General features: G+C 38.7%; 1 protein-coding gene across 1 annotated transcript in view; it reads left to right on the forward strand.

Annotated features, from left to right (window-relative positions):
• The window catches only part of xpr1a (xenotropic and polytropic retrovirus receptor 1a), a 237,640-nt gene that overhangs the window by 136,921 nt on the left and 85,766 nt on the right, over positions 1-14,953 (forward strand). Inside the window, exon 3 of the mRNA XM_062039545.1 lies at positions 12,606-12,707. Within this exon, the coding sequence (XP_061895529.1) occupies positions 12,606-12,707 (102 nt within the window). The remainder of the gene's footprint in view (positions 1-12,605; positions 12,708-14,953) is intronic.

Genomic DNA, 14,953 nt, shown 5'->3' on the forward strand with positions numbered 1-14,953 from the left:
TGAATAACATAAATACAGTCTATTAAACAGCATTATTCACATGTGAATAACATAAATACAGTCGATTATACAGTATTATTCACATGTGAATAACATAAATACAGTCTATTATACAGCATTATTCACATGTGAATAACATCAATACAGTCTATTAAACAGCATTATTCACATGTGAATAACATAAATACAGTCGATTATACAGTATTATTCACATGTGAATAATATAAATACAGTCTATTATACAGCATTATTCACATGTGAATAATATAAATACAGTCGATTATACAGCATTATTCACATGTGAATAACATAAATACAGTCGATTATACAGCATTATTCACATGTGAATAACATAAATACAGTCTATTATACAGCATTATTCACATGTGAATAACATAAATACAGTCTATTAAACAGCATTATTCACATGTGAATAACATAAATACAGTCGATTATACAGTATTATTCACATGTGAATAACATAAATACAGTCTATTATACAGCATTATTCACATGTGAATAATATAAATACAATCTATTATACAGCATTATTCACATGTGAATAACATAAATACAGTCGATTATACAGTATTATTCACATGTGAATAATATAAATACAGTCTATTATACAGCATTATTCACATGTGAATAACATAAATACAGTCGATTATACAGTATTATTCACATGTGAATAATATAAATACAGTCTATTATACAGCATTATTCACATGTGAATAATATAAATACAGTCGATTATACAGTATTATTCACATGTGAATAATATAAATACAGTCTATTATACAGCATTATTCACATGTGAATAACAAATACAGTCGATTATACAGTATTATTCACATGTGAATAATATATATACATTATACATTTAAGTACGGTCAAAGTACCAATGATTGTCACACACACACTAGGTGTGGCGAAATTATTCTCTGCATTTGACCCATCACCCTAGATCGACCCCTGGGAGGTGAGGGGAGCAGTGAGCAGCAGCGCTGGCCGCGCCCGGGAATCATTTTTGGTGATTTAACCTCCAATTCCAACCCTTTTATGAGGAGCAATCCATTTTTTGGGTTATAAGGGTAATATTTTAACTCAATTTCTGGGTGTTCAAAACTATGAACCATTTTTGGGTTGTTTTTCAACGAGTAACGCATTTTTGGGTAAAAGGCTTTTTTATTTTTATTAAAAAGGTACTTTTTTCTTGAAGGGAATTATATTCTGGATTAATCTCCATCCATCCATCCATACATTTTGTACCGCTTGTCACATCTTATGTACATGAAAATATTTTAGCATGCTGTATAGAAAGAACTACTATGACCATAGACGGCAATTTTTGTAAAAAAATGTCACTCATATCTTGCTTTTGAGTATATTTTAATGGAATAAAAATAATTTTGATCAGTAGGATCAGGAAGGAGTAGGACAAACCAGCAGTAAAATGTATAGTTTTTAACCAACTATTGGGTCAAGGAGCGCTAAATTGCGCAACCCAATAGTTGGGTTATGAATCAACCATCATTGAGTTAGAACGACTCAACTTTTGGGTTAAAGGCCTACTGAAATGAATCTTTTTTATTTAAACGGGGATAGCAGATCCATTCTATGTGTCATACTTGATCATTTCGCGATATTGCCATATTTTTGCTGAAAAGATTTAGTAGAGAACAACGACGATAAAGATCGCAACTTTTGGTGTCTGATAAAAAAAAGCCTTGCCCCTACCGAAAGTAGCGTGACGTCGTCAGTTGACAGGCTACTCACATTTTGCTATTGTTTACAATACAGCTAGAGCGATTTGGACCGAGAAAGCGACGATTACCCCATTAATTTTAACGAGGAAAGATTCGTGGATGAGGAACGTTAGAGTGAAGGACTAGAATGCAGTGCAAGACATATCTTTTTTCGCTTTGACCGTAACTTAGGTACAAGCTGGCTCATTGGATTCCACACTCTCTCCTTTTTCTATTGTGGATCACGGATTTGTATTTTAAACCACCTCGGATACTATATCCTCTTGAAAATGAGAGTCGAGAACACGAAATGGACATTCACAGTGACTTTTATCTCCACGACAATACATTGGTGAAGCTCTTTAGCTACTGAGCTAACGTGATAGCATCGGGCTCAAATGCAGATAGAAACAAAATAAATAAATCCCTGACTGGAAGGATAGACAGAAGATCAACAATACTATTAAACCATGGACCTGTAAATACACGGTTAATGCTTTCCAGCCTGGCGAAGCTTAACAATGCTGTTGCTAACGACGCCGTTAAAGCTAACTTAGCAACCGGACCTCACAGAGCTATGCTATAAACGTTAGCTATCCACCTACGCCAGCCAGCCCTCATCTGCTCATCAACACCCGTGCTCACCTGCGTTCCAGCGATCGACGGTGCGACGAAGGACTTCACCCGATCACAGATGCGGTCGGCGAGACGGAGGAAGTTAAGGTGAGTTCGGCAGCTAACGCGTCTGCTATCCATCTCTGTCCTCCTGGCTGTGTTGCTGTAGTCCGCCGCTAATACATCGATCCCACCTACAACTTTCTTCTTTGCAGTCTCCATTGTTCATTCAACCAATTGCCAAAGATTCACTAACACAGATGTCCAGAATACTGTGGAATTTTGAGATGAAAACAGAGTTTTTTGTATAGGATTCAATGTGTCCGCATACTTCCCGTTTCAACGATTGACGTCACACGCATACGTCATCATACATAGACATTTTCAACCGGAAGTTTAGCGGGAAATTTAAAATTGCACTTTATAAGTTAGCCCGGCCGTATTGGCATGTGTTGCAATGTTAAGATTTCATCATTCATATATAAACTATCAGACTGCGTGGTCGGTAGTAGTGGGTTTCACAAGGCCTTTAATGTCATATTGCAAAATTTCAATTTTAAAACAGTTTAATTCCACAAGTGTGCTTTTATTTCATGTTTGTAGTACAGGTAACAGCACAGACAAAAAATATCTAATTAGAACCACAGAATTGGAAATGTAAATTATTGTAACAAAATAATGGCAATTGCAGGCCCATCTCAATAAATTTTAATATTGTGCAAAACGTATTTGATTTCCAGGAGTTACATTAGGACAAAGCCATCAATTAAAGGCCCAGGACGTTTTACAGTAACTGTTTTGATTAGTGCGTGAACCAGCACAATATTTAACTTAGGGATGTACGATGAATGTATCACGCTTATTGGGACCAGAATTATCATTATCATCGAGGTATTGTTGAATGTGCTCAAAAAGTACTTATCCACACAACTACACACACAAAAGACACATTTTTCAATTAGTTGTAAAAAAAAAAAAAAAATCCCCCAACTTACTGTGAAATTCAGAAAAGAAAGAAAATATATCACTCTGTGTATGTGAATAGCAGTAAAGTATAAGAGTTTCACTTTTTCCATTGAACAACTGAAATAAATTAGCTTTAAAAATACTGTAATTTAATAAGATGCACCTTTATATCCTGGCTGGTCTGTACAAAATTGCTGATGAATAAACGTTCGGGTTGGGTATCATGGCCAATTTCCCAAATAGATTTGATTTCGATTCATGAGGTTCTAAATCAATTAATCAAGATTTGATGCGATTCACACTAACATTTAAAAATGTCTCAAATCTGTGACAAAGTAAAACATCTACAATATTTTTGAACAGTTTAAAATTACTTTTCAATCTCAAAAAGTGTTTTTTTTTTTTTTTTTAGTATTATATCTTTATTTGGTAAATGGGACAATGCACATTAATGAACATATAACATGTAAATGTGCCACATTGTAGCCAAAGGCTAATTTCCATCTGCAGTCCCCAGCAGGTTGATGGTATACACCAGTGTTTTTCAACCTTTTTTGAGGCAAGGCACATTTTTTTCATGGAGGCACACCACCAGCAGGAAATGTTCAAAAATTAAACCTGACCAGGTCGTTGTGCCTTATTTTGAGTTTGTTGGTGTTTCCCTGTGTGTAGTGCTTTAGTTCTTGTCTTGCGCTGTTATTTTGGTGGCCCTTCATGTTTTGTTGGTGTTTTCCTGTAGCAGTTTCATGTCTTCCTTAGAGCGCTATTCCGCGCACCTGCTTTGTGTTAGCAAGCAAGGTGCGTTGTTGCTATCCTTCTTTGTGTGGACATTGTTGATTGTCATGTCATGTACGGATGTACTTTGTGGGCGCCGTAAGTTTTTGCTGTCGTCCAGCATTCTGTTTCTGTTTACTTTGTAGCCAGTTAAGTTTTACTTTCGTTTTGCATAGCCATTGCCTTTTCCTTTCCCTTTCGTTCATTTTTGGTTTAAGCAGTACATACCTTTTTTACCTGCACGCTGCCTCCCGCTGTGGTCTGCATATTGGGATCACAACAAACCATCCTCGTCTCACCCGACACATTCCGACTTTTACAAAGCGATTAACTACCTGCTGCCACCTACTGACATGGAGTATTACGTGGTTACCCTGCAGAGTTTTACCCAGCACAGACAATAAGCAACGGCACATTATTTGCAGATATAATTATTGGTTTGCAAAAAATATTTTTGGGACCAATTAGGTGAAGTTGCATAATTTCCCACGGCACACCAGACAATATCTCACGCCGCGGCATAGTGGTTGAAAAACACTGGTATACACAACAAGGTCCATAAAAAACATGTACGCACATAGAAGTTAGACAGCACCAACATCAGACAAAAACAGTACAATAAAATACAGACACTCAGATATAATACTAAAAGTAAAATTCAAGTGAGACCTACAGTACAAGCCAAAAGTTTGGACACACCTTCTCATTCAATGTGTTTTCTTTATTTTCATGACTATTTACATTGTAGATTGTCACTGAAGGCATCAAAACTATGAATGAACACATGTGGAGTTATGTAGGTGAAATAACTGAAAACATGTTTTATATTCTAGTTTCTTCAAAATAGCCACCCTTTGCTCTGAGTACTGCTTTGCACACTCTTGGCATTCTCTCGATGAGCTTCAAGTACACCTGTGAAGTGAAAACCATTTCAGGTGACTACCTCTTGAAGCTCATCGAGACAATGACTCCCATTTTATTTTGTGTTTGTTTATTCAGGATAAGTTATTTACTTTCCAATTACAGTACAATTGTAAACAATTCTACATTGATGAGAAATAAGTTGATCTCCTTTTTAATGGTTACTTGCATTATTATTATGTGTTAGGACTACCGGTACATTACATAATAACCACTGTATAAGTTGTATCGGTTATTTCTTCAGTTTAAGAGCATGATGCAGACAAAAGCTCTGAGTCGGTCTGCATAAAGCCAAATATTTTTTAAAGTTAATTATTTCATATTGTTCTAATGTGTGGCACCATGGGACAATAATATTGTGGTTGACAGTCTAAAAGTAACATGTCTTGTTTTTTCCCAGTTGTACGCATTTTTATGTGTTAAATATAAAAATCACAAATCGAAGCGCAATTGCAAATTTGAAATAAAAAATTGCAATTGCTGGTAGGTTTTTTTCCTCAAACTCTCGCAGCCTCACTGCTGGTTGCTGAGAACTAATTATATGTTGAATACAAGTACTGACATTATAAATATCACTATATATGTCACCTACAGGCACAGCTGATGTTTGTAATTAGAAATCTCGGTAATATTTACCACGCATCCGGCGACTATAGGAGACTCTGCGGTTGATTAAATAGAAGGCGTTATTTGGAGCATTTATTGTAGGAACAAAACAGACTTCAACCAGCATTGTGTGTGTAATTATTTTTAAAGCTTCCGTTTTTTGTCAATTCTCTCACAATTACAGCGATTTATGTAAAAAATCCAACTGTTCCAGTGTTTCCCATAAACTGCCAAGATACTTGTGGCGGTGGGGGCGTGGCTATGGGCGTGGTCACCATGACATCATCGAGTCATTTGCATAATTTACTACAATGATATGATTTTCTCTAAAAAGGCTCAACAAATGTATACTTACTAATTAATAATAACAGTTTTGTTTTAAACGTCCATCCATCCATCCATTTTACAATATAATTACAACACTTTATGTACATATTTATATACAGATTTGAACAATAAGTTATTCACTGAAATATATTTATTAATTGTGGTTCTTACAAAAAATATATCTTATAAAAATATAAAAGCTAAAATGTCTCTTAAAGCAACATAAAGTGAAACAGAGGCAGAGGTGTCCTCCCACAGTCAGTAACAAATAAACAGAAAACAGTAGTGGTGGTAGATAGACACAAAGCTTCATCAAACATCTGATCCACTGAACAAAGAGCTCCAAAAATCTTGATCCTACACTTCTCTTTTGTAAAGTAAATCTGAACAGCCGATATGGGCATCTACATCAACTATATGATTTGCCTGAGAAGCTTGACAGGACACAAAAAAAAAATATATATATATATATTTTTATTTTTTTTTGTGGCGGCCTTAATTCTTTCGTGGCGGGCCGCCACAAATAAATGAATGTGTGGGAAACACTGTGTTCATAGCACTAGGCTGAGTATATTTACAACATCCTCCACTTGCAGATTGTACAATAGACATGCTGTGAACTACCTGAATCAATAGACGTCTATGTATGTTGACGTATGCGCGTGACGTCAATCGTTGAAACGGAAGTATTCAGACTCCATTGAATCCAATACAAAATAGCTCTGTTTTCATCTCAAAATTCCACAGTATTCTGGACATCTGTGTTGGTGAATCTTTTGCAATTTGTTTAATGAACAATGGAGACTGCAAAGAAGAAAGTTGTAGGTGGGATCGGTGTATTAGCGGCTGGCTGCAGCAACACAAACAGGAGGACTTTGAGGTGGATAGCAGACGGGGATCGGGTGAAGTCCTTCGTTGCACCGTCGATCGCTGGAACGAAGGTGAGCACGGGTGTTGATGAGCAGATGAGGGCTGGCTGGCGTAGGTGGATAGCTAATGTTTTTAGCATAGCTTTGTGAGGTCCGGTTGCTAAGTTAGCTTCAATGGCGTTTTAAAATTGAAATTTTGCAATATGACATTAAATTCTCAGTTTGTATATGACTTTAAGGAAAGGTATTTGTTTTAAATGTTTGAGGTTTTGGGTGATTAAAGGAGTCTACTATAGTCAATACACAAGATGATTTACGTTATAGTCAAAAACTAGACATGTAACGCCAACACAATAGCAATGTTGTGCTTGTCCAACCTTTTTAATCCCTGTGCATATCAATCTCTGTAAATGCCAATTAGCAGCATAACCTTTCTATGCTGAATGACAACTCAGATGAAGCCCAATGCAAATAGCGTGTTGGATTAGTCGTTCTGTTATGTCGTATTGACATGCAAGCTACTCAGTTATTCAACAGGACCATCAGACAGCGAATAGGTCACCGCGTCAAGTATACAGACTGATGACTATGTGCATCACCTTTTCTCGTTTTTTTCAATTGTTTCATAAGGTAAACCTGACCTGACCAAAAGTACACTCACTGGCCACTTTAAAGGATACAACTGCACAACAAATTAGATTAAATACAAGAGCTGTATAAACAACGGTCAGTTTTGAGGTGTTTGTTCTATAATATGTACAGTAAAGGCCAAAAGTTTGGACACACCTTCTCATTCAATGTGTTTTCTTTATTTCCATGACTATTTACATTGTAGATTGTCACTGAAGGCATCAAAACTATGAATGAACACATGTGGAGTTATGTACTTAACAAAAAAGGTGAAATAACTGAAAATATGTTTTATATTCCAGTTTCTTCAAAATAGCCACCCTTTGCTCTGATTACCGCTTTGCACACTCTTGGCATTCTCTCGATGAAGCTTCAAGCATATGTCTATACAAATATTGAGTATTACAATATATCACATATCACGGTACCAGACCCCCCCGGCCTCTTTGACGGCCACGTCAAAGCCAATACAAATTTGTATTGGCTCACATGATAAAAAAAACCCATTTCAGGTGACTACCTCTTGAAGCTCATCCAGAGAATGCCAAGAGTGTGCAAAGCAGTAATCAGAGCAAAGGGTGGCTATTTTGAAGGAACTAGAATATAAAACATGATTTCGGTTATTTCACCTTTTTTTGTTAAGTACATAACTCCACATGTGTTCATTCATGTGTACAGCTCTGGTAATGGGTACATTCGCACCCACCTGCACAAATGTACTTCAAAATTTAACAATCAAAAAAAATATGACTTTTTTTTTGTTTACTAGGGCATGCATATATAATATGCATTAGTTTGACCATTTAAAATCAACGATGATAAAAAGGAGATGCTTGGAAATAGCATAAAAATGCCCCAAAAACTTGGAAAAACACGATTCATAGCGTTACTTTTTGGTGTAACCATCTTGAGCGTTCTGTTCAGGTATATTTCTTTTATATTTTGATAAATCATCATATTTATGTATTACTACATTTAAATAGGTATTGATCAATCTTTAAGCTGTGTGATTTTTTGATTTCAGTTTGCTTTTGACATCTTACTTATTTAGAATTGTAGTTGAAACTTTTACAAGCTTGTGTTGCGCTCATGATGGCGTAACCAAACTAAATTTTATTTAATGATCTTATTTTGAATATTTATTCCCTTTTTTACATTTAGTATATTTAAATATTCATTTATAAACATTGACTACATTTCAAATATCAATAAAATGCAATTGCCTTCATCTTATAGGGTAATGTTTAGTTACACCAAGTCATGAGCGTAACACTAAGCTTCATCACTTTGACTAATTCTAGTGGTGTTTTATGCTTTTTTCTTTTTGGAACATGTACTATACATACACTACCGTTCAAAAGTTTGGGGTCACATTGAAATGTCCTTATTTTTGAAGGAAAAGCACTGTACTTTATAATGAAGATAACTTTAAACTAGTCTTAACTTTAAAGAAATACACTCTATACATTGCTAATGTGGTAAATGACTATTCTAGCTGCAAATTTCTGGTTTTTGGTGCAATATCTACATAGGTGTATAGAGGCCCATTTCCAGCAACTATCACTCCAGTGTTCTAATGGTACAATGTGTTTGCTCATTGGCTCAGAAGGCTAATTGATGATTAGAAAACCCTTGTGCAATCATGTTCACACATCTGAAAACAGTTTAGCTCGTTACAGAAGCTACAAAACTGACCTTCCTTTGAGCAGATTGAGTTTCTGGAGCATCACATTTGTGGGGTCAATTAAACGCTCAAAATGGCCAGAAAAAGAGAACTTTCATCTGAAACTCGACAGTCTATTCCTGTTCTTAGAAATGAAGGATATTCCACAAAATTGTTTGGGTGACCCCAAACTTTTGAACGGTAGTGTATAATACAATAAAGTCCCATATAAAATTATGTTTCTAGCAATACTTCAATTTTGCCTTTGAAAGTAACACTCCAAAGTCCATTAGTGGAGTTGTACACCTAATGTAACACTCCAATGTCCATTAGTGGAGCTGTACACTCACAGTTTTGATGCCTTCAGTGACAATCTACAATGTAAATAGTCATGAAAGTAAAGAAAACACATTGAATGAGGAGAAGGTGTGTCCAAACTTTTGGCCGGTACTGTATGTATTTGTAGTTAGCTGCACGTCTGTAGCTAAATATCACATGTCCTATTTTCCAACCGTTTTCATTACATTAAGGATCTTGTTAAAGGCGCACTGCTTTTTGTCTCCAAGATTTTCTCTCATATAAAGTGAAAGGTTAATTTGTACCACATCTGGTGTTCAAACTTCTTTTTCCTATTAGATTTTCTCCTGCAGCGCGTGTTTTTTTCCAGTCATAATTTGTTGTCCTATAAAGCTCTGGGACTTTGAAGACACTAAATTACTGTTTTTTTACCTTTTCAACTGTGTATGTATGTGTGCATGCAGGGATATTGACATACCGGTGCCTAAGGCATCTTTTTCTTATTACTTTGCCGAATAGAAAGCCTCTCCCTCTAACAGTTGTGTTTTTTAGTAGCTGATATTTATGAGGCAGGTGTTTATGAGGTGACATTACCATTGTATCTGATTTTGCAGCTACTTTAGACTTAGACTTGGACTTAGACAAACTTTATTGATCCACAAGGGAAATTGTTCCACACAGTAGCTCAGTTACAAAGGATGGAAAGGGTAAGGATGGAAAGGATAATGCGGGTATAAAGTAGACTAAAAATGTACCATAGTAGCAATATAAAATATAACATATATGTAATATTTACATATTATATACAGAGTATATAATATACAGTATAATGATATGGGGACGGCGTGGCGCGGTTGGGAGAGTGGCCGTGCCAGCAACCTGAGGGTTCCTGGTTCGATCCCCACCTTCTACCAACCTCGTCACGTCCGTTGTGTCCTTGAGCAAGACACTTCACCCTTGCTCCTCATGGGTCGCAGTTAGGGCTTTGCATGGCAGCACCCGCCATCAACGTGTGTGTGAATGGGTGAATGTGGAAATAGTGTCAAAGCGCTTTGAGTACTTTGAAGGTAGAAAAGCGCTATACAAGTATAACCCATTTACCATTTAATTTACCATATATTATATTATTATATTATATATAATATTTTATATAATATATACAGTATAAACCAGTGGTTCTTAACCTTGTTGGAGGTACCGAACCCCACAGTTTCATATGCGCATTCACCGAACCCTTCTTTAGTGAAAAATAAAAGGTTTTTTTTTTTCAAATTCAAGACAAAGTTATATGTTTTTGGTAACACTTTAGTATGGGGAACATATTCTAAGTAAAAAAGACTTAATTTTGAGTTTTTTGGACACTAGGGGAACATATTCTATGTAACAAAGACTTAATTTAGAGTTATTTGGTTAGGGTTAGATCAGGGGTCGGCAACCCAAAATGTTGAAAGAGCCATATTGGACCAAAAAAAACAAAAACAAATCTGTCTGGAGCCGCAAAAAATTAAAAGCCATATTACATGTGTCATGAGATATAAATTTAATTAAGAAGACTTAAAGGAAACTAAATTAGCTCAAATATAGCTACAAATTAGGCATAATGATGCAATATGTACATATAGCTAGCCTAAATAGCATGTTAGCATCGATTAGCTTGCAGTCATGCAGTGACCAAATATGTCTGATTAGCACTCCACACAAGTCAATAACATCAACAAAACTCACCTTTGTGCACTCATGTACAACGTTAACAGTTTGGTGGACAAAATGAGACAGGAAAAAAAAGTGGCATAAAACACGTCCTAGAAAGTCGGAGAAAGTTATGCATGTAAACAGACTATACGGTGAGTTCAAGGACCGCCAAAATAAGTAGGACAAAACGGCGCTCGCCAAATACTTGAATCAGTGAAGCATATTTAATATAAACAGTGTGATTTATAACAATTACGGAGGTTTGTGTCATGTTTGTCCTCCTACAGAAACCATACTAAAACAAAAAAATTGATTTTTTTTCCCCCCTCAGCTTTTTCCATTCTTCATACATTTTTGAAAAATCTCCAGAGAGCCACTAGGGCGGCGCTAAAGAGCCGCATGCGGCTCTATAGCCACGGGTTGCCGACCCCCGGGTTAGAGGGTTAGGGCCAGGGTTAGGGTTATAATAAGGCCATGCCGAATAAGGCATTAATAAGTACTTAATAATTACTAGTTAAGAGCCAATATGTTACTAATTTGCATATTAATAAGCAACTAATTAATGGTGAATATGTTCCCCATACTAAAGTGTTACCATGTTTTATTACTGGTGCACAAAATGAACCGTGCATGAACATCACCTTGTTCAAAGAACAAAACCAACACAGTGCAGAAACTCACAACAAATTACACACCTGCTAATCAGTGTGACTTCTGCTGTTGCCGTATCCGTAATACGCCGATAGGGAGAAGTTTTTATTTACACGATGAGTCGGTTGTGTCTCGACCTCCGCCGAACCCCTGAGCCCGACTCACCGAACCCCTAGGGTTCGCTCGAACCCAGGTTAAGAACCACTGGTATAAACACATCTCAGTTACCATGTACAATATTACAGTATATGTAACAGCTGCAGCAAAAACAAAAAAAGGGCAGCATAAAATAGAAAGTAGATCCAGCAGAAAATATACATTACAAACAAAGAGAGGTAGCTAACATAGAAGATGTCAGGTAATAGACAGATATCATCTATTGCTGTTTGGCGAGTGATTATACAGCTGGATGGAGTGCGGAATGAAGGAGTTCTTGAATCACACACTGTGGTAACGAAGCTGAAGGAGCCTGTTGGAGTATGAGCTCTGCTGTTCCTCAATTGTCTGGTGGAGTGGGGGGGCAGGATTGTCCATGATGGCGAGCAGTTTGTCCAGTGTCCTCCTGTCCCTCACTGACACAAACGCCTGCAACTGCGTGCCAATAGTTTGTCCGGCTTTCCGGATCGGTTTGTCATTCCGGTTTAAGTCCCTTTTGCTGGTGCTGCTCCCCCAACAAACCAATGCAAAGTACAGGGCACTGGCCACAACACACTTTTTTCCCTATACAATGCATTTGATTCGGCTTTCAACTTGTTTCACCTTTACCTGCCTGTTTTTGTTCTCCGTTTTTGCATGACTTCAAAGACCTTAATAGTATTTTTTTGTGTGTTTCTCTTCATCTTCCAGTCACCGATGAAGACACTGTGAAAAGATACTACGCAAAATTTGAGGAGAGGTTCTTCCAGACCTGTGAGAAGGAGCTTTTGAAAATCAACACTTTTTATTCAGGTAATGAATTAACACCATTATTTCCTACATGTTTAACAAAATAAAACCTACTGTATCTACAGGATCTCACAAAAGTGAGTGTACTCCTCACATATGGAACCATTTCATTATATATTCTCTGTCAGGTTGTGTAGGTGACGAACCCCAAAATGCAGAGAAGGCGGCAGGCATTGTGCGAGAAAACATGGTTTAATGTCCAAAATATAAAAAATAAAGAAAAGATACAAACCAGGAACTAGGAATGGACAAACTGGAAACAGTGAACAGGGATCCAGCAAACAGGGACTAGGAACAAAAAGACAGTAAGCTACAAACAGCTACAAAATATAGCTTACCGCATACAGCTACACCGATATCGACACGACAGGTCGGAACAACAATAATTCAGCACTGACTGGAGGGGAAGGCAGGTTTAAATAGTAGCTGGCTGATTGACACCAGGTGTGGCCAGGTGCCAATCAGCCACAGCTGAGGGGAAAAAGCACTTAGGGATACAAGCAGGAAATAAAGACAAAATAAGAGCTCTTACAGGAAATAAAGACAGACAGAGGAAAAACTCAATACATAACTAAACTGTCAGTGACAAACCTGACAGTAGCCCCCCTTCCCACAACGGATACCAGATGTTCTAGAACACCCCTCCCCAAAAAACAAAACAAACAAAAAAAAAACAGTCCAAAGTCACGGGAGGGTGGAGGGAGGACAAGGCGGTGGGCCGCCAGGCCAAGTGTCCCCGCAACCAGCAGGGAAGAGTCAGGTGGCGATGACGAGTTGAACGCCGCCGCAATTTGCGAGGCGGTCGCCCGTGAAACGACCACATCCGTGGCCGACAAGAGTATGGTGGCGCCCTCTGCTGGCCCACCGGAGAGGGTGGTGGCGACCCCTGCTGGCCCACCAGAGAGGATGGTGGCGACCCCTGCTGGTCCACCGGAGAGGATGGTGGCGACCCCTGCTGGCCTACCGGAGAGGATGGTGGCGACCCCTGCTGGCCCACCGGAGAGGATGGTGGCGACCCCTGCTGGCCCACCGGAGAGGATGGTGGCGACCCCTGCTGGCCCACCGGAGAGGATGGTGGCGACCCCTGCAGGTCCACCGGAGATGATGGCGCCGTAAGTTGCAGACCCACCGGAGATGAGGGTGGCATCTTCCGGCCCACCGGAGATGATGGCGCCATAGGTTGCAGACCCACCGGAGATGATGGTGGTGTCTGCCGGCCCACCGGAGATGATGGTGCCATAGGTTGCAGACCCGCCGGAGATGATGGCCCCATAGGTTGCAGACCCACCGGAGATGATGGTGGCGTCTGCCGGCCCACCGGACTGCATGGTGGCGTCGGCCGGCTCACCGGACTGCATGGTGGCGTCTGCCGGCCCACCGGACTGCATGGTGGAATCTGTTGCAGACCCACTTGTGTGAGGAGTAGCTGTGCCTCAGCTGCACAGCTACTCATAGCCCCCCCCCTCAAGGGACGGATACCAGACGTCCCCCGAGAAGCCAACATAGGACAGGGATGGGTGGGAGGGATTGCAAAACGAGGCAAAGCTTTTCCTCGATTTAGCCATCAATTCTAAAGCCTTGTTAAGCCTCTCCGTCATGGAAATCTCCGCGGGGTTCGTACTAGGCTGGATTATTCTGTCAGGTTGTGTTGGTGACGAACCAAGATCCAGAGAAGGCGGCAGGCATTGTGCGAGAAAACATGATTTAATGTCCAAAACATAAAAAATAAAGAAAAGACACAAACCAGGAACTAGGAATGGACAAACTGGAAACAGTGAACAGGGATCCAGCAAACAGGGACTAGGAATAAAAAGACAGTAAGCTACAAACAGCTACAAAATATAGCTTACCGCATACAGCTACACTGATATCGACACGACAGGTCGGAACGACAATAATCCAGCACTGACTGGAGGGTAAAGCAGGTTTAAATAGTAGCTGGCTGATTGACACCAAGTGTGGCCAGGTGCCAATCAGCCACAGCTGAGGGGAAAAAGCACTCAGGGATACAATCAGGAAATAAAGACAAAATAAGAGCGCTTACAGGAAATAAAGACAGAGAGAGAGGAAAAACTCAAAACATAACTAAACTGTCAGTGACAAACCTGACATTCTCAAGGGACCATACTATAAGAATAAAAAAGTAATGCATATGCTTTAGGGTAGTCACTGTACAGCTTGTATATATAGCTTCATAAATTTGCGATCTACTGAAAATGACTCAAAACAGCCATTATAAATATCCCCCT

This window comes from Entelurus aequoreus, linkage group LG27 (genome assembly GCF_033978785.1).
Source record: "Entelurus aequoreus isolate RoL-2023_Sb linkage group LG27, RoL_Eaeq_v1.1, whole genome shotgun sequence".
Taxonomy (NCBI): domain Eukaryota; kingdom Metazoa; phylum Chordata; class Actinopteri; order Syngnathiformes; family Syngnathidae; genus Entelurus; species Entelurus aequoreus.